Consider the following 21,963-nt stretch of genomic DNA (forward strand, 5'->3'; position numbering starts at 1 on the left):
CCCAGATTGTGGTCCAGTACCTAACAAGTGACTAAGTAATCCTTTTCCCTTAAGAAAAATCCTAACCAACTGGAACCACTTTAGGTAAGTTTTTTCATTCAGCTTATACGAAACATGAAGATTCTATAACTCACCAGAAGGGGAATGGTTCGCTGGTTCAGCCATAAGCATGGAATTACCGAGACTGATGGCATCAGAAGTTGAAAGGTCAGCCATGGAGTTCTAGGGTTTAAGGTCAACCTTGGTTTGAAAGCTGCAGCAGGAGACGACAGCCCACAAAACCCAAGCAATGACAGATTGTCAGGGGAAGCCACTGTCAGCAGAGTCCAAAGAGACAACCACAAAGACACCCGGCAACGATCAAGACTGAGGTAGAGGAAATGACGAACAGTAAGACGAACGAGCAACAAGAAGATGAAATGGCATACGAGGAGACAACCAGAAACACACGATGACCAAGGAGATGAAAGGGCAACAAACGACCAACGACCGAGGAAACAGCAATCGATGCGTCAACCAACTTGTGATGAGACACAGAAGTCAAACCATGAACCAAAGACCCAAAAGGCGACGCCAGAGAACAATAAGGATGGGAAGACCACCGGATGCACCACATAGAGACGACACACCAACCAACTAGAACAAGAATCGACGTTGACAATGACAAATCAGCCGATGATGAAAACCAACGTGACTTGTCACCACGGGAGGTGGGACTCCGGTGACGGCTATAACCAGCCGACAAAGAAAAACCAACGAGGAGAACACAAAGACCCCTAGGATTGGAGCTCTGATACCATGTCAAGCAAAATGTTACTCCTTATTCATTTATCATGCCAATATATATACATGGATCTAGATGCATTACAGGACTTATACCACGAAATATAATAACTTGATGTACCAAATAAAATAAAAGTAGACTAAAACCTAATAAGCTAATACAGATATTTAGAAAAATATAGGAAATTCAAAATATTCTAACAGTAAACATTATCCTTAGAGTGATAGTTAGTAAGAGCATTGCTCAACCCAAGTGTTAGCCAATGCACGTGGATCGATATTTACTTTGTTGCAAGCATGGCCAATGACAGAACTATTTAAAGATTCATTCTACTTAAGATACTTCAATGAAATAAAAAATATTGGTTTTTCAATGAAATACAAAAAAGAAAAGAATTTTCTTGAAACAAAATTTTATTGTTTTAAAATGAAAATAAATAAGTTTCCCTTGCATGATTCCAAAAGAAAAGCTTTCTTGTATAAAAATTCTTACATATTGCTTGCCCCAATTTTCCTCATGGTATAGGTTGTCTATTAATTGATTTTCAGTCGTACGTAATATATATATATATATTCAGATCATGGTTCAGCCTCAAAACTGACACATCAGATGGTTTTAACAGTTTAGTTCATTTCAATTTAGTTTAACTTAGTCATTTTGTTTCATAGGTTCTCAAGTTTGCTCATATGGGCATTAGTTATTTTATTAGTTCTGACAGTTCTAGCAGTTCACACTGGTTTAAATTACAAGCAGGGTTGTAGAAACATTGATTTAGTTATTATCATGGAATGAATATTGTTATGGTTCAATATAATCATTATTATTTGTTCTTGTCATGATATGGTATGTATAGAAGCATGCTTGACCAGTGTTGTTACAGGCGCGCCTAGGCGCAAGGCCCCTCAAGGCGCAGCCATCTCGCCTTGCCATGTCCAGGCGAGGCGAGATCCAGCCAGGCGCGCCTAGGCCCTTCAGGCGTGCCTCCCTCAGGCGCACATGCCCAGCTGAAAAATCATGTTTTATTTTCTAAACATTGCTGTTAAAACTTAAAGAGAGAAAATTATAAAATATAATATTGAAAAATCAACAAAACTCAAAAATATGATGTTCCAGCTCATCTGATTTCTAGAAGGCCAAGAGACTACACCTCCAAGGCTCCAAAACTCTCTTACGTAGCATTATTTTCTCTCCGCAACACAGCAACTGCAACTCCTCAAGTTGTTCTCCAGTTCTGATTGAGCTGCTTCTGCTTCTCCAGGCCAAGGTAACATATCGACAATCCTTTCTTCTTCTTCTTCTTCTTCTTCTTCTTCTTCTTCTTCTTACGCTGCTGGCAGTTGCTAGCCTGCTTCTTCTTCGGCAATCCTTGTTGCTTCTTCTTCTTCTTCTTCTTCTTCTTCTTCTTCTTCTTCTTCTTATTACGCGGCTACTTCTTAATCTTACGTTGCTTTGCTGCTATCCTTCTTCTTCTTCTTCTTCTTCTTCTTCTTCTTATTACGCGGCTACTTCTTAATCTTACGTTGCTTTGCTGCTATCCTTCTTCTTCTTCTTCTTCTTCTTCTTACACGGCTGCTTCTTACGTTGCTGCTATCCTCCTGCTCCTTCTTCTCCTGCTATCCTCCTCCTTCTTCTTCTTCTTCTTCTTCTTCTTACGCTACTGCTACTGCTAGCCTGCTTCTTTTTCTTCTTCTTCTTCTTCTTCTTCTTCTTCTTCTTCTTACGCTACTGCTACTGCTACTGCTAGCCTGCTTCTTTTTCTTCTTCTTCTTCTTCTTCTTCTTCTTCTTCTTCTTTCTTACGCTGCTACTACTTCTTCATCTTCTTCTTACGCTACTGCTATTGCTAGCCCGCTTCTTCTTCTTCTTCTTCTTCTTCTTCTTCTTCTTCTTCTTCTTTTTTACGCTGCTACTGCTACTTCTTCTTCTTCTTCCTCTTCTTCTTTTTTACGCTGCTGTTGCTGCTTCTTCTTCTTCAGTTATTTTTTTGTTTAATCTTTATTTGTTGATGCCTACTGCTGTTTCTTCTTTTTCGTTTTTCTTTTAACATTTTTTGGCATAATTTAGCCTTAGTCTTTACAAATTTTCAAGTATACTCATATAAAACTGCTGCAACTGCAGCATTTAGAAATAGAATAGAAGTTTTAGATCCTATGCTTGATTAGAAATAGAATAGAAGTTTGATCTCTACTACTTCCCTGGATTTCTTCTTTCCCCTCCCTGAAATTTTTTCTCTTCTCCTCCAATCTTCTTGTTATCCTGCATCAGTTCTCCATTCCAGAAAATCCCACCGCTAATTAGAATTCTTTTTCAATCCCTCCCTTCCTTGATTGAAATTCAGCCACTTATTGATCCATGCTTCTTTTCAGAATTTTTTTACAATGTTTTTTCAAATTTATGACTCCTTGTATGATGATTATGGCAGATATCCTAATCCTAATGGCATCTGATTCAAATGCTCCTAGTGGCTCCTCTGGCAGTGGTAGAAAAGATCTAGCATGGAAATATAACACACTGCCAGATCCAAAGGACATAAACTGTTTAAAATGTAATTTTTGTGGAAAAATAACGAGAGGAGGGGTTTACCGAGCTAAACAACACCTTGTTGGAGGGTATAGGAATGCCAAAGTTTGTCCAAAATGTCCTTCACATGTTAAAGAAGAAATTAGAGAGTATATGTCGAAAAAGCTAGAAGAGAAGAACAATAGTGATGTTATACCAGATTTTGACGACATTGATACCCTTGGAGATGATGATGATGATGAAGTGGTTTTTGAAAGAGGTGTTAAAAGGCCTATGTCTTCAAGTTCAAGTCAAGGTTTAACAATGCAACAAAAAAAGCAAAGGATGGAAGGGCCTTCGGATTTGCTTTTGCCTCCGAAACTTAAAGTGAGCACTGAGAAGCAAACAACAATGGAGACCCATGTCAATAAAAAACTGAGGGAGAATGCTTGCGTTTGGTTTTCTAGATGGATGTATGAAGCTGGCTTGTCTTTCAATGCAGTCAAGTATCCAAGTTTTAAGCCAATGATTGAGGCTATTGGTCGAGCTAGTCCAGGCATGAAACCTCCTAGTTATCATGAGGTGAGAGTTCATTATCTTAAGAAGGAGTTGGTACGCACAAATGAAATTATGAAGAGTCATAAGGAGGATTGGCCTAAATATGGATGTTCCCTTATGTGTGATGGTTGGAAGGATAAGAGAGAGAGAGATCTTTGCTTAACTTTTTGGTAAATTGTCCAAAGGGAAGCATGTTCATTAGATCCATTGATACTTCCTCATATGCCAAGGATGCTGTTAAAATATTTAAATTACTTGACCAGTTTGTAGAGGAAGTAGGTGAAGCAAATGTGGTTCAAGTTGTGACTAATAATGCCTTTGCTAATGTTTTAGCTGGTAAGTTTGCTATTTTTTAACTTTTACCTTTGAATGATGTTGATGTTGTTAGTTTAATGACAGATTTTTAACTTGTCTTATAGGAGAATTCTTAATGGCTAAGCGAAAGCACTTATATTGGACACCATGTGCTGCCCATTGCTTAGACCTAATGTTAGAAGATATTTTTAAACTTCCTATATTGAAGAAGACTTTTCAAAAAGCATGTGCAGTAAATGGATTCTTGTATAGCTCTACACAAGTGTTGAATATGATGAGAATATTCACAAAAAAGAGAGAGATGTTAAGACCTGGGAAAACAAGATTTGCCACGGCTTTCCTCACCCTTTCAAGACTTCATAAACAAAAAGCCAACTTGAGGAAGATGTTCACTTCAGAAGAGTGGACTAACTCTAAATTTGCAAGAGAAGCACGGGGTAAGCTTGCATCTCAAATAGTGTTACAAGATTCATTTTGGAAAAATGTTCTTTATCCTCTCAAGGTGTCAGGGCCACTTGTCAAAGTGCTTAGAGTGGTAGACAATGAGGATAAGCCTGCCATGCCTTATATTTATGAGGCTATGGATAGGGCAAAAGAAGCCAATGCAAAATCTTTTGATGATGAAAGGAAATACAAGCAAATATTTGAAATTATTGATGGGAGGTGGAATATTCAATTGCATCGTCCTCTACATGCAACCGGATATTACTTGAATCCGGAATTTTTTTATTCAAATGCAAGCATTGGAGAAGATCAAGAGATTATTGATGGGTTGTATCAAACCATAGAGAAGTTGGTTCCCACTGCAGAGGTGCAAGACAAAATTTCTAAAGAGCTAAGCTTGTATAAAAATGCTAAAGGGATATTTGGAAAACAAATATGCATAAGAGGAAGGAATCAATTGGCACCAGGTAATATGGTTTTTTAATTAATAATCTAAGTAAGTCTAATCATTAGTCTACAACTAGCAATTTTCAATTACTGATTATGTCATTATGGTATATTTTTTCCTAGTTGAATGGTGGTCTCAATTTGGTACTGCAACCCCTAATTTGCAAAAGTTTGCCATCAAGATATGTAGCCTCACTTGTAGCTCTTCAGGTTGTGAAAGGAATTGGAGTGTCTTTGAGTATGTAAGGGTGTTTTTTCTTATTCTTAATATTCACCACTAAAGGTGTATAATTTCTTATTTCTTTAACTTACTGATTCTAATTTAATTATGACAGCTTCATAACAAAAAGAGAAATCAATTGGAGCAACAACGTCTCAATGATTTGGTATTTGTCAAGTATAATAGAGCTTTGAGACGTCGTTTCAGTTTGCGTAAATCAATTGATCCAATTTCTTTAGATGAAGTTGATGAAAGTAATGAGTGGTTGCCTGGGGCAATTGATAAATTTGGAGAGTCAGATGATGAGCTAGTACATGAAGATCATGTTTGACATGGGCTGATGTTGCTATGGCATCTAGTGTTGAAGAAGCTAATCACTCAACTAGATCAAAAGCGACTTCAACTTCAAATTTGACAAGGGGGAGGGGGACAAGGGCATCAACTTCAAATGCTCCAATGGATCTTGACAAGGAAGAAGAAGATGGAGAGGGAGATGATGTAGAAGAAGATATTGGAGATGATAGTTCTGATGATGAAAATATGGATACATTTGATCTTGATGATGAGGATGATTTCTAGTTATTATGTATATCTAGTTAATCCTAATTAAAATTTATCCATTTAGGACCTATTAATGGTTTAAGGTTGATCATTTAACTTTTCCTTTTAAGTTGATTGTTGACTTAAAGTCTTAAAACTAATATTTTTTGGTGGGTTTTGCTTAAGTTTAATGACATTTTTAGTACTATTTTGTTGGCTTTTAATTATATATGTCAAATACTAATTTTGTTTTTTATTTGTGGTGTTTAAATGTTGATTCTTTTTTCTGATTTGTTGAAATATGGTGGGATTTAATTTGCTGAAATTTACAGGTATGTCATGAAGTATGTTTATGTTGTGATTTATTTAATATATGTTGAAGTCTTGAATTTTTTGATAACATAAATGTTGATATGTGATTAGGATCTATTTTATGACTTATTATTCAATTAAGAAGTATATTTTTCTTTCTTCTTAGTTAGCATGCGCCTTGCACCTGCCAAGCGCGCGCCTCGCCTTGCGCCTTGCACCTCAGGCTCCAAGACCCTTTGCGCCTTAGTGCACCTTGGGCCTTTAACAACACTGTGCTTGACCCTATTGGGCCCATGGTTCATTAAGAGTTAGGCATTGGCCATGGACCCCCTTTTTGAGTAGTGAATCCTCTCCTTTAATTCTTGGCATCCTCGCCAAGCTAGAATCATATATCCCAATCTAACCGAAGTCAATTTTAGAACACTTTCCTTGCTTGCACACGCTCAGCAATGATCCTAGGTAAGACACCAAAGTCCTTACCCTGCTAGCTAAATATAACTCTTGGATTCATTGGATCAAGTAAAAAACAACCAAGACTTCTTCAATAGACTACCAATGTGGCACCGGATTATGTTACCCTTTAATACCACTTCTGTTTCAAGTACCTCCTGCCCCTTAGCATCCCCAGGCAATATCTTTTAAAATAGAAGGCATTGAACACTATAAGGTTGATATTCTAAAAATATGAAGCATTGGAGTAAGCAACAAAACATTTATAAATCACGACATTGCAACATTGCTGTTTGGTGCTTAATTTAATTTTCATACCACCGATTCATTCACCTTACTACAAGATGACAGAAAATCATTTTGTTAACCTGCCTGATGTGCATTGTTATTCTTTCGGTATTTGACCAATATCCTGAAGCAGAATAATGCTTTGAAGCAACTAAATCATGTTATTTCAAGATGTTAAATATTGCAATTACAACATTACACAGTAAACAGAGCACTTTCCCAACATTTCAAAAAAAAACATGTATCTAATTGGAACAATTTTTTCCTGTTTTCTAGAGCTTAATTTCTAGCATTGTACAATTCTTAGTATATGTTTACATTGAATAAAACTAAAACTTGGAAAAGAAAAATTTTAGAAGCATGTTAAAAACAGAAAAGTCACTCACCGCTTGTCTTATTGTTCGAGGAAACCCATCCAAAATGAATCCAGATTCACCTTTAGCTTCTCCAGACTCAAGTCTCTTAGATAACAGGCTTATTATAATCTCATCTGAAACCAATTTCCCTTGGTTCACAATCTCTGCAAGCTGAATCTAAAACGAGTGAGCAGAAAATACAACACAAGAAAATAAAATATCACTTCAAAGCATAATGTCAAGATCACTTTTCCTTGCTTGTAAGGTCATTACTTAATTCATAGAACTCCCAATGAAAGAAAAAGGAAGAGAGGAAATGAATAAAACAATAAAACAAACAAAAAGAGAAGAAAAAAGAACCTCGGATGCCTATAAAACCATGATAAATAGACAAGATATCTGTAATTGTATCAGCATTTGCCTTACTTTGTCTTTCTCATGGACAAAGGGAACAAAAAAATCTAAAATCATATGTGGATAACCAAAACAAAAAAAAAAAAGGAGAAGATTCTTATGTCAGGAACCCCATAAAGGGATTCCATTTTATTTTTTGTATGGCAGTTAAGTAGGTGGTTGTACCTTCAAGCTGCTGTTTGGGTTGTACCTTGTAAATTGGCTTGGCACCAACTTCACACTGCAGCTGGGATTAGTATATAAGCAACTAACCCAGACTAATGAGAATTATCAAGAATTTCCAGTCATTTCAGTTCTTTCTCTCTCAATTTCTCTCCCTCTCAAACCTTCTCTCTCTCTCTCCCCCTCCTGTTCTCCCTATCTCCCTCCATTCTTCTCTCAATTCTCCCCCAAATTCTGCCCTAATTCTCATCAATTGAAGAGAATTCATTCCATCAGATTTAAGATACTGACAAAGTGGTACCAGAGCGGTTCCTAGGCCTTTGAATTCCCCTGCTCATGAGATCTAGCCATGGCCAATGGTACAATGATGAAGAATTTCGAGTGAACACGATAGTAACCAATATTCAATCGCGCGTGAATTCGCTGGAAGTTGGATCCAGCAGGAATCACGAGGAAATTCTCTTGACGGATCAGAAAATTGAAAGAGTGGATCAGAGGGTTGAATCGATTGAGGCAACAGTGGAAGGCCTATCAAGAAAGTTCGATGGATCCATGATGATGTTTGCGAGGCAGCCGCAAGAAAGTATCTCTCCTTCCAAGATTCAGACCAGCTCCTCCTAGGACAGCTGGTTCCGTAGAATTGGAAATGGAACCTGCTGCCATCAGAGAAAATTTGGAGGAAAGGACTGTCGGATGGTGACAGGAAGTACCAACTACACAAAATCCGTTGTACTTTCATATGCTGAAGCTGGATATTCCGATGTTCGAAGGGCAGAATCCAAGATGCTGGATTAGGCGCTATGAAAAGCTCTTCTCATTGTACCGTATACTGGGTCAGCAGAGGATCACCATAACCTCTGCGTACTTCAATGATGTAGCACTCTCATGGTTTCAAAGTTGGATTCGGATGCAAGGTAATTACAGTTGGCTAGATTTTGTTGAAGATTTCTGTGGCAGATTAGGAGATAGAAACATGACGGATATGGTTGAAGAGTTTAACAAACCGAGGCAAGAGGGTTCTATCCAAGAACATCAAGTGAAGTTCGAGGAATTGAAGTCCTTAATGCTTAACCTCAACTCATATCTAACTAAGGCATACTTCATCTCAAGCTTCATCAGTGGCTTTTAGCGAAGAAGAACTATGGCCTACAGTCAAGATGTTACAACCAAGGACTGTTGAACAGGCTGCGGACAATGCTAGGTTACAGGAGTTGTCGATGGAAGCAATCATGAAAAAACAGAAAAATCCTTTGAGAGGGATACAAGTGAATTCGAAACAAAGGAGCTCAAACAGTGATGGTGAACGGGGAGCTAATAAGGAAATTGTAAGGAACACTCAAAGTTACAGGAACACAGCAATTCAACCAACAGCTGTGTTGAATCAAACTGCAGCTGGCAGATCCATAATGGTGGAACAGAGGAGACAAGCTGGCCTATGTTACAAGTGTGGGGACAAATACGTGCCAGGCCATCAATGTAAAAAGCATCTGCTAATGCTGGAAGGAGATGAGGAAAAGAGGAGGTAGAGGAAACTCCACCGGCAGAGAATGAATCAGAAGAAATTGGTGATGGTGAGATATTCTTAAATGCCTTGAGGGGCTAAACTAACAGTAAAATCATTAGGATTGAAGGAAAGGCTCAAAGTCACAAGCTGATGGTGTTAATTGATAACAGAAGCACACATAGTTTCTTGGATGAAAACACAGCCAAGAAGCTAGGATGTCATCTCACCATTACACAGCCACTGTCAGTAACTGTGGTTAATGGGGAGAAAGTGATCAGTGAAAGTGATCAGTAAGTTTGCTTGTGTTGATTTTGGATGGGATATGCAGGGGGAGCAATTTGTGAGAGACGTGAGGTTGCTGAAACTGGGAGGATGTGATATAGTGTTAGGGGTAGATTGAATGAATACCATCAGTCCAATCAGCTTCAATTTTAATAAGCTAGAGGTCACCTTTGAAAGGACTCTTGTTGGCGCAGCCTCGATACAGGCCTACGTAAAATGATTACCAGAAAGAAGCTGCAGAAGTTATTGAAGAATAAGCTGGTGCAGGTGGCACAGCTATTCCTAATACATGCCATAGAGGAAATGGAAGGAGTACAGGAGCATGCAGGAGAGATGAGGGTCACTGTCAGCAGCCAGCCCCAACCAACTTGGCAGGTACATGAAATCGATTCCTTAAACATGCTTTTGAATGAGTTTGAGGACCTTTTTGCAGAACCCACTACCCTACGACCTAGCCGAATTTTTGACCATTCCATTCTCCTCAAACCAAATGCTGAACCTGTCAATGTTCGATCATATAGACATACTCCAAGGCAAAAGGCTGAAATTGAAAGATTAGTAAAAGACATGCCGCAGCAATCTATCATTCAACCTAGCCATAGCCCTTTTGTTTATCCCATATTACTTATCAAAAGAAAGATGGTTCTTGGCGCTTTTGTATTGATCATCGTCAATTGAATGCCATAACCATCAAGGACAAGTTCCCTATCCCCATTATAGAAGGCCTTTTTAATGAGCTCAAACATGCCTCAATTTTTTCTAAACTTGACCATAGAGTCAGTTATCATCAAATATGGATGAAACCGAAAGACATACCAAAGACAGCTTTTCACACCTATCATGGGCACTATGAATTCAAGGTTATGCCATTTGGGCTAACCAATGCCCCAGCCACTTTTCAATCCCTTATGGACCATATCTTTGAGCCTTATTTACGAAAGTTCATCCTAGTTTTCTTTGATGACATTCTTATGTACAGCCCCACTTTTGTTCAACATATTGCCCACCTAAGGACAACATTTGAGGTTCTCGGACGTAATCAATTGTATGTTAAGAAATAGAAACGTGCCTTTGCTCAAAGGCAGTCGGAGTATTTGGGGCATATCACTTCTAATCTTGGGGTAAGTATTGACCCCATGAAGGTGGTTGCCATGCTTGATTGGCCTAAATCCACTACTATCAAGGCTCTGAGAGGGCTTTGGGGGCTCACTAGTTGCTACAAGAAATTTGTCAAAAACTATGGAATCATTAATAAGCCCCTGATAGATTTATTGAAGAAGATAAATTTTGTTGGAATGCACAGGCAGAGAATGCTTTTGTTAAACTAAAACAGGCCATGTGTGAAGCCACTATGTTAAAACTGGGAGCACTAGAACACTAATTTTAGGCCCAATATAACACACACTTCATAATTCATGCCACAAACAAAAAATAAGATAGAAATAGAATTGAAATAGAGACAGAACATACAAACCACAAGAACACCAGTGATTATCCTGGTTCAGATCACAAATGTGATCCTACATCCAGCTTTCGGTTAGAGAGCAATCCACTAAGATTCTTGATGAAATCAGTACAAGACTTTGACACTCACACAAGCCCATCCCACTTGATACAGGAGAACTCTCACCATGAGATTACAAGTCCATCTTTTCTAGCTTTCTCTCACAATACAGCCTCGCGCACAGCAATGAAATGATCAATCATATGGGGTCTCCGATAGATTACCCCATGCCTCTTATTTATTGACACAAAGTTTAGAGAATTACGAGGTATTATCTAGAAAAATGTAATGAATATGGTGATAAAGCAAACGCAGCTAGCTTAAAAAGTGGGGGTGGATAAGATTGCATGCATGTGGATGTGTGATCAGAAGCACACATGGTTTGCCTTGTACACATGAAATTACAGAGTTCATGATTCAAGGACGATCAATTCTTTTGTCAGTTGTGCATCCTTATACATTTGATGTAGACTGCTTCTGATGATGATATGTCATCCCTACTCACGATTGAGCTAGAGATAGAGACCATATATAGCAAGTTTCAGTCAGAACCAGAAACAGGTAAACTAGTATTGAAACAAAAGTTGAGAGAATTAGCCGATCCTGCTACGACTTCACTGATGTCGCCAAGTGTTAAACTTCAAACAAAAGGTAAGCCATCGTTAAAAAAAAAACATCAATTTGATACTTCTGTTAGACGTGATCCATTGTACTTTGAAATAGTAGTCTTATCATGATAGTACATCCCCAGCAACACAGAGTTCAGCTAAAATAACTAAAGAATGTAAACTTTCAAAACGTCGTGCCAATGTCAAATATAGATTGCGAGGTTATGATGATTCTTTCCCACCAAAGATACAATATTTCACACACAATATTGTTAATGTGGATTCCGATAGACATTGCGAGTTCCGTGCCATTGTTGCATTATTTGATATGAGCGAGCACAATAAGAAGGGGGGGGGGGATATTCGTCTCAATCTAATTGAAGAGTTACATGCTTTTCGTGCTAAGTATTCAAAGTTATACAGATCTCATATACGTGTGGATGAGTTAATGCACACACTCTCTTTCTTTGAATCCGTTGCACCTCACCAGCATTGGATGACCTTACTTGATATGGGTCATCTGATTGCTTCAAAGAACAATGTCGTCTTAATCCATTTGTCTAGGCTTCAGTGTCTTACATAGCTTCCGCTGAGATCAGTGCCTCCTCCAGCACTGCAACCCATAATTATTACTATTGGTGTTGTCATTGTGCATGTATTCTTATTTGAGAAGTTCTTTTGTATATTTGTATAATTATATAGTTGTGATATTGTTATTAATAATATTTTTCTATTATTATTTATCAGGTGTTTCTTAAACCAAACTCACCAATTCCTCCCGTTACATGCAACTGGCATAGATATCGAACTGATACTGCACGAAAATAGAAAACACCATATATAGCTAAAATTCAAGCTTTTTTGTCTATCCTTAACAAAAATATGGCAACCAAAGATGTTATTGATTTAACTGAACCATGATGAAGTGAAGATAATTTGAATTTTTTTTTTTATCAAATTTTACATTTCTTTAATTTGTCTAAATATAAATCTTTACATGAACAAACAAACCCTAAATAAAGGAGGAACATGGCTCCGGGGATGCCCGAATCTCGGGGTTCGGGGATCCTTCGAATCCCCCAAGCCTTGAATCTCGGGGTTCTTGAACCCCCCGAATCTCAAGATTCGGGGGGAAGGGCATTCCCCAAACCTTGGTTTGGGGGCATTCGGCTTTCTCGAATTCCAGGATTCAGGGGTATTTTATTTTTTATTTTTTAATTAATAATAATGTGACGAAAGTGAGTTTTTTTTTTTTTTTTTTAAAGTTCCATCAATTTATATTTCTTTAGCTTTAATTTTTCTTTAGTTAATGTTTCTTTAATCTTAGTTTTTCTTTGAGTTAAATGTAAATTGTAATAAAATTATGTTTAGTTTTATTTCTTCAAAATCTATATTAAATTTGTTACATTTTATCATAAATTAAATAAAGTTAAATTAAATAAAATCTAACAGCAAATACTAAAATGAAATCTTATTACAAATAACTTAATCCACATTCGAAAGTTATAATTCTAGTAATACAACAAATAACAACTATAAGTAATTCTCGATGCTCTTAGTGGTTGAACTAGTCTTAGTGGTCGAACTGAACTTGAACTTGATTATATCGAGCGTTGAGATATACCAAATGTCGACACTTCAGCAATATCACACGATGGCGTTGGATTGAAGCCATTAAGAGAGGATAGAATAGCATTTACCGCAAGACACGTCTCTCTCCATGCATCAGGAGATACGAGCTCTGCACTTGATATGGTGTGATCCAGAGTACATAATGTCAATCGATTACGCCGAAAAAAATAATTATATCAATTTTCTTTTGAATTTAAATAAACTATATTCAATAATAACTTAAATATTAACTTGAAATCTTACTGCTTCAGCAAGATTGACTATATCTTCGCCACCTCTATCAAACCTTGATCGACGTGTAAGATTTTGTATGAATCCATGTGTAATACGTCCATACCACGGCAAATAGTCATGTGTAAACAGCCATGGAAATGCAAAATGTCTACCACGTCGATGTGGTGGCAATAAATGTATAAATTATTCGATATGATTCCTTACCCGCACCCCACTTAGCTTCAACAGATGATAATGGGGGAGAAGGAATAGTCTAAACATACCCTAACTGCCGTAACACCCTCTCAAGATGATATGGTTCGATGAAACTTCCACATTTCAAACAACCTGAGAAAAATGTAATCTCTGGTAATGGGTGATGTGCACGAGCCCTCCAACACGATATCCAAATGACTTGCAAGTATTTTTTATTTTGAAATTTAATTTCAGAATATATTAATTAACTTGCAAAATCATAGTATGCAAGATAAAGACTTCGTTTGGTGATAAATCATCAATCTGCTTCCTAACAGATTGCAAAATATCACTATCACGAACAGGCATCTAACGGAAAGCCCGTGACTGCTCGTCACTGTATAACAAGTTGTATCTATTTCTACTAAATGGAAAATGTTCGTATACCCATGCCTGTGTACATTTGATATAAACAATTATTAATGTGTTAAATATATGGCATAGGGATATGAAATTGAAATAATTACCTCAAGTAATGTAAGATATCCACCGATACCCTTCACCTCTTGTCTACTCGCAATGTCAAACTGTCTATACAAATATGCTAGGCAAGTAGCTCCTCATGCATAACTACCAGTTATACTCAAATCATCCAACAATATTAGATACGCAATTGGAACTAATATACCACTCTTATCTATAAATAAGGTAGAGCCTAATGAAAATAACAGATACGTTCTACTGATATGTTGGATTTCTTCATTCGAAACTAAATCTAGTATATGCATAAATGTTCTTCTCAACCAATCTAAGTTCACAAATGGTCATCGATTTTCTGCAATCCATTGTTTTGTTGTATCTACTGAAATCCCAAGTAAACTACATAATAAGTCACGAGCTTCATTACCTGTCAAATGATGATGGACAAATACAAACCTTCCAGTGATTGGGATCTTCAAAATAGCAACCACATCATATAATGTTATAGTTATCTCTCAAATAATAAATGAAATGTATGCGTCTCCGGCTACCATCTCTATATAAATGCTGAGATGATAGTAGGATTTATAAACCGATAAGTGCACTCTATCAAGGGTGACAAACTAGACCCTATAATCATATCACGAACACGTTGCTAGTTATCCAATGGCCATTCAGGAATTTTAAGTCCATGACTTCTTCATTTTAATATATCTCTTTCTTGTTAAAAAATTAAAACACTTAATTATTTAAATTATAATAATAAATATACAAAAAAAAATTAATATAACTTACCTCTCCCGCCCATATAGCAAAGGCAATATAATTTTTAAAACTTTTTAGAATTAATGGATCCTCAGGGCCTCCAAATAATGGTCCAAAAATATCATCCTACTCAGAAATATTAGGAGATGGTTGCTCTTGATCACTGGCGCAGTGCTCGGGAAAAACAGTAGATGGTGAGGTATAATTTGGCTCTAAAATGGATGCACCTACTGGCTCTAAAATTGATATATCTACTGGCTGACTAGCACCCTCAAGCCTCACCAGAACCCCAGTGTCCTAGAACCCCGGCTTTCAGGGGTTCCACGGACCCCTGAACCCCCAGGGTTCTGGGGTATTTTTATTTTTTAATTAGTCTTATTTTTTTAATTGATCCGTCGTGTATGTAAATTATGTGATTTGAGCCAGTGATCGATGTTGTAAATTATGTTATTATTAAATGTAAATTGTATGGATGTGTGTTATTTGATAATATTGAGAATTTGTTTTAATTTTTAGAAATATTAATAATTTTCTGATGTGTTATATTGAAAGTGTAATTGTAAAGCTATAGTACGTCGTGGAAGAAGTAAAGTAGAGCGAGTTGTTCCTTTTTCATCTCGGCAGCGTCCCACTGCGTCCACAAGAAGGAGAAGGCTTAAGAGTGCTAGTCAGCCAGTAGATGTATCAATTTCAAAGCCAATAGATGCATCCATTTCAGAGCCAAATTATGCCTCACCATCTACTGTTGCTCTCGAGTACCGCGTCAGTGATCAAGAGCAACCATCTTCTAATATTTCTGAGCATGATGATATTTCTGGACCATTACCTGGAGGCCTTGAGGATCCATCAATTCTAAAAAGTTTTAAAAATCACGTTGCCTTTGCCATATGGGCGGGAGAGGTAAGTTATATTAATTTTTTTTTGTACATTATTTATTATAATTTAAATAATTAAGTGTTTTAATTTTTTAACAGAAAAGAGCTATATTAAAATGTAGAAGTCATGGACTTAAAATTCCTGAATGGCCATTGGATAACTAGCAACGTGTTCGTGATATGATTATAGGGTCTAGTTTGTCACCCTTGATAGAGTTAGTTTGTCACCCTTGATATGGTTCGGTCGGTTTGGTTCGGTTAGCCATAATGATCGGTTCGGTTTCAGTTACTCATTTAGCAAAAAATCGATTATTTGGTTTGGTTCAGTTATTTTGATAAAAATAACCAAAAATCAAACCGAACTGTGGAATAAACCACCCCCCCCCATGGGAACAGAACCTTGAACCCCTCCTTCACGCGGGTGCAACACCCCATGTCTCTCTGTACTGCCATTTCATTTTCTCTTCGTCATTCTCTCTCTCCCTCGCCATTTCATTTTTATCCCAGATCTAGCCGCTGGCCGGTTCGTTCCTTCTCTCTCCCTCCACCATCCCTCGCGGTCGCCGAGGGCGAAGACAAAGACAAAGCCTCTTGCTCTTCGAGGCTTCGTACTTCGTAGATCAGAGAGAAGACCTAGAAGGCGAAAAGACCGAACCGATCCTTGGTCCTTCCGTTTGCTCGCCCCTATCGTCTTCGACTCTCTTGCACGGCGGCACCATCACCCCCTCCAATGTCGTTGTCAACACTGATGCGATGCTTCCTCTCTACCTTCGACGCTAACTTGGACCTCCGACATAGCAACGCCGACTTGAACGCTTACGACGAGTGCATCTCTCTCTCTCCTCTTATTTGCACCACCGTGCTTGCCCTTCGGTAAGTTTTCGACAACTTCTATTTTTCTAGAAATGTGTTTTGAGTTTTTTAACTATAGAATTAATTTTTAGATCTACAAAAAATCAACCGTCTGATCAAACTCATTTTTGGATATAAGAATCACCGTGGTTTAGGGGAATCCAATGATCATTTCCGATCATTGGAATCACCGGCCAGCCAGGTGGCCGACGGCAACAAATTTCGGTTATTATATGCTGGTCGGTTCGGTTTGATTAGTAATTTTTGGACGATTCGGTTCGGTTATAACTAATTGTACACCCCTAGATAGAGTACACTTATTGGTTTATAAATCCTACTATCGTCTCAGCATTTACATAGAAATGGCAGCTGGAGACGCATACATTTCATTTATCATTTGAGAGATAACTATAACATTATATGATGTGGTTATTTTGAAGATCTCAATCATTGGAAAGCCTGTATCTGTCCCTCATCATTTGACAGGTAATGAAGCCCGTGACTTATTATGTAGTTTACTTAGGATTTCAGTAGATACAACAGCACAATGGATTGCAGAAAATCGATGACCATTTGTGAACTTAAATTGGTTGAGAAGAACATTTATGCATATACTAGATTCAGTTTCGAATGAAGAAATCCAGCATGTCAGTAAAACGTATCTGTTATTTTTATTAGGCTCTACCTTAATTGTAGATAAGAGTGGTATATTAGTTCCAATTGCGTATCTGACATTGTTAGATGATTTGAGTATAACTGGTAGTTATGCATGAGGAGCTACTTGCCTAGCATATTTATATAGACAGTTTGGCATTGCGAGTAGACAAGAGGTGAAGGGCATCGGTGGATATCTTACATTACTTGAGGTAATTATTTCAATTTCATATCTCTATACCATATATTTAACACACATTAATAATTGTTTATATCAAATGTACACATGCATGGGTATACGAACATTTTCCATTTATTAGAAATAGATACAACTTGTTATACAGTGACGAGCAGTCACGGACTCTCCGTTGGATGCCTGTTCGTGATAATGATATTTTGCAATCTATTAGGAAGCAGATTGATGATTTATCACCAGACGAGATCTTTATCTTACATACTATGATTTTGCAAGTTAATTAATATATTCTGAAATTAAATTTCAAAATAAAAAACACTTGCAAGTCATTTGGATGTCGTGTTGGAGGGCTCGTGCACATCACCCATTACCAGAGATTACATTTTTCTCAGGTTATTTGAAATGTGGAAGTGTCATTGAACCATATCATCCTGAGAGGGTGTTACGGCAGTTTGGGTATGTGCAGACTATTCATCCACCCCCATTATCGTCTGTTGAAGCTAAGCGGGGTGTGGGCAAGGAATCATATCGGATAATTTATACATTTATTGATGATAATTGGAATCGATGTGATATTCATTTATTGCAACCACATAGACATAGTAGACATTCTACATTTTCATGCTGTTTACACATGACTATTTGCCGTGGTATGGACGTATTACGCATGGATTCATACAAAATCCTACACGTCGATCAAAGTTTGATAGAGGTGGCGAAGCTATAGTCAATCTTGCTGAAGCAATAAGATTTCAAATTAATATTTAAGTTATTATTGAATATAGTTTATTTAAATTCAAAAGAAAATTGATATAATTATTTTTTTTAGTGTAATCGACTGACATTTTATACTCTCGATCGCACCATATCAAGTGCAAAGCTCATATCTCCTGATGCATGAAGAGAGACGTGTCTTGCGGTAAATGCTAGTCTATCCTCTCTTAGTGGCTTCAATCCAACGCCATCTTGTGATATTGCTGAAGCATCGACATATAGTACATCTCAACCCTCGACATAATCAAGTTCAAGTTCAGTTCGACCACCAAGACTAGTTCAACCACCAAGAAGATCGAGAATTACTTATAGTTGTTATTTGTTGTATTACTAGAATTATAACTTTCGAACGTGGATTAAGTTATTTGTAATAAGATTTTATTTTAGTATTTGCTATTATATTTTATTTAATTTAACTTTATTTAATTTATGACAAAATGTAACAAATTTAATATAGATTTTGAAGAAATAAAACTAAACATAATTTTATTACAATTTACATTTAACTCAAAGAAAAACTAAGATTAAAGAAACATTAACTAAAGAAATATAAATTGATGGAACTTTGAAAAAAAAAAAAACTCACTTTCATCACATTATCATTAATTAAAAAATAAAAAATAAAATACCCCCAAACCCTGGAGTTCGAGAAAGCCGAATGCCCCCGAACCTTGGTTCAGGGAATGCCCCCAAACCCTAAGATTCAAGGCTTGGGGGATTCGAAGCATCCCCGAACCCCGAGATTCGGGGCTTTGGGGAAGTCTCGAACGCTGGGATTCGGGGCCCTGAATCCCCTGAGCCCCAGGGTTCGGGGATCCCCGGAGCCATGTTCCTCCTCTGTCTAGGGTTTGTTTGTTCATATAAAGATTTATATCTAGAAAAATTAAAGAAATGTAAAATTTGATAAAAAAAAAAATTCAAATTATCTTCGCTTCATCATAGTTCAGTTAAATCAATAACATCTTTGGTTGCCACATATTTGTTACTGATAGACAAAAAAGCTTGAATTCTAGCTATATATGGTGTTTCCCATTCTCGTGCAGTATCAGTTCGATATCTATCCAGTTGCATGCAACGGGAGGAATTGGTGAGTTTGCTTTAAGAAACACCTGATAAATAATAATAAAAAAATACTGCTAATAACAATCTCATAACTATATAATTATACAAACACACAAAAGAACTTCTCAAATAAGAATACATGCACAAAATGACAATCATTGACAACACCGATAGTAATAATTCGGGGTTGCAGTGCTGGAGGAGTTACTGATCTCAACGGAAGCTATGTAAGACACTGAAGCCTAAACAAATGGATTAAGACGACATTGTACTTTGAAACAATCAAATGGTCCATATCAAGTAAGGTCATCCAATGCTGGTGAGGTGCAACGGATTCAAAGAAAGAGAGTGTGTGCATTAACTCATCTACACGCATATTAGATCCGTATAACTTTGAATACTCAGCACGAAAAGCATGTAACTCTTCAATCAGATTGAGACGAATATCCCCCCCTGTTGTGCTCACTCATACCAAGTAATGCAGCAATGGCACAGAACCCGCAATGTCCATCGAAATCCACATTAACAATATTGTGTGTGAAATATTATATCTTTGGTGGGAAAGAATCATCATAACCTCGCAATCTATATTTGACATTGGCACAACATTTTGAAAGTTTACATTCTTTAGCTATCTTAGTTGAACTCTGTGTTGTTAGGGATGTACTATCATGATAAGACTATACTATTTCAAAGTACGATGGATCACGTCTAGTAGAAGTATCAAACTGATGTTTTTCTTTAACGATGGTTTATCTTTTGTTTAAACTTTAACACTTGGCGACATCAGTGAAGTCGTAGAAGGATTGGCTAATTCTCTCAACTTCTGTTTCAATACTAGTTTACTTGTTTCTGATTCTAACTGAAACTTGTTATATATGGTCTCTATCTCTAGCTCAATCGTGAGTAGGGGTGACATATCATCATCAAAGCCGTCTACATCAAATGTAACTTTCTCCAATGAGGATGCACAACTGACAAAGGAATTGGTCGTCCTTGAATCATGAACTCTGCAATTTCATGTGCACAGACAAACCATGTGTGCATCTAATCAGACATCAACATGCAATCTTATCCACCCTCACTTTCTGAGCTAGTTGTGTTTGCTTTATCACCATATTCAATGCATTTCTAGAGATAATACATAGTAATTCTCTCAAAATTTTTGGCTTGAAATTATGTTGCACCAATGTTAAGCTCTTCTCAAACGATCATTTGATCTCTGTATGTTGTAACTCAATAAGAGAGTTGATGATTGTCCATGATGACTCAAAATCACCTTGAAATGATCTAAGATGTCTCTTTAGCTTCGCATGCGTACTCTTAGCCCTTGAACAAAAGCATATTGATATATTAGATTGTATTGTAGTTTCTGAAGATATTATAATATAAATAATAAGTAAGGATATATGACATATGAGTTTTATAAAGAGTACCTATTAGTAGTAACATTGCTAAAATACATTATCCTATTTGTCCACACTGCAACAAATTTTTCCTTATAACTATTTAACCATGCCTTTCTAACATAATCAAGTGCATCGTCATATGCATGGTACTCCACTATTAAGTCATAAAGCTGACGTTCATACTCATTCTCAGTTGAGGTAAAAATAACAAGCTGTCAACCTAATATAAACTTCTCCCATGTCTCCTTTCTATCAAAGAACTTCTTACAATTAGCGAGTACATTTTTTTATATATGTCATCTACACAATATGATGGTCGTGTTTGAAAACACTTTATGTATTGCATTTATCAATGCTAATTCTCTGTCGATGACAACTACTACTGGAAATGTATTAGATCCCATCAAACTCTTTAATCTTTTCATTGTCCATGTGTAGTTATCCTCATATTCATGATCCATGAGTACAAATGCAACAGGAAAAGTTAGTTCAGTCCATGTTACACCAACAATCTCAAACAATGGATATATGTACCTGTTAATTTTGTATGTACAGTCCATACAAAATAAGTCTGTATTAACACATGTGGGAAGACTTTTAATAACTCTATAGTCATCGGATGAGCCCAAAATAAGTCTATAATACAATCTGTTGATCTCTTGCATGTATGCCACTCCACATAATTACATTCTCCTAATTTCTTCATCAACTGTTGCATTTGTGATCGACCACCTTTCTCTATAAGTCTATATCTTTGGCGTGCATTATATATAGTTTCGATAGTAGTAACGTTTCTATCATCCTGTGTTTTTATGGCCATCAAAATATTTCTTGGCTTCACAAGATTATTAGACATTGTATTCAATATTTCTTTCTATTTCTTTGTAAGCCGCCCTACATATGAATGACTCTCAAGTTGAGTTGTTGGTGCATAATTGTATAGTCCACATGTAACCTTCAACTTCCATTAGTCATTTAAAAATTTCACGCCAAGTAATTGAAATGGACAACCATATTTTTTTGAACCTGTAGACTTACGTTTTAATTCTTCTCTAGATTCTCCTCCTTTTTTTGATGGTCTATACTTCCCACCCCGTTCACAAGCAAAGCAAACTCTAAATGGCTTTCCGGGACCCCCACATTTAGAACCCTTTATCATGATAACAATTC

General features: G+C 36.9%; 1 protein-coding gene across 1 annotated transcript in view; it reads right to left on the minus strand.

The window, feature by feature from the left end:
- LOC127807518 (adenylate kinase-like) overlaps nucleotides 1–21,963 on the minus strand; it is a 52,014-nt gene that overhangs the window by 12,134 nt on the left and 17,917 nt on the right. Inside the window, exon 2 of the mRNA XM_052345421.1 lies at nucleotides 7,243–7,383. Coding sequence (XP_052201381.1) covers nucleotides 7,243–7,383 — 141 coding nt within the window. The remainder of the gene's footprint in view (nucleotides 1–7,242; nucleotides 7,384–21,963) is intronic.

This window comes from Diospyros lotus, chromosome 8 (genome assembly GCF_014633365.1).
Source record: "Diospyros lotus cultivar Yz01 chromosome 8, ASM1463336v1, whole genome shotgun sequence".
NCBI classification, from domain to species: domain Eukaryota; kingdom Viridiplantae; phylum Streptophyta; class Magnoliopsida; order Ericales; family Ebenaceae; genus Diospyros; species Diospyros lotus.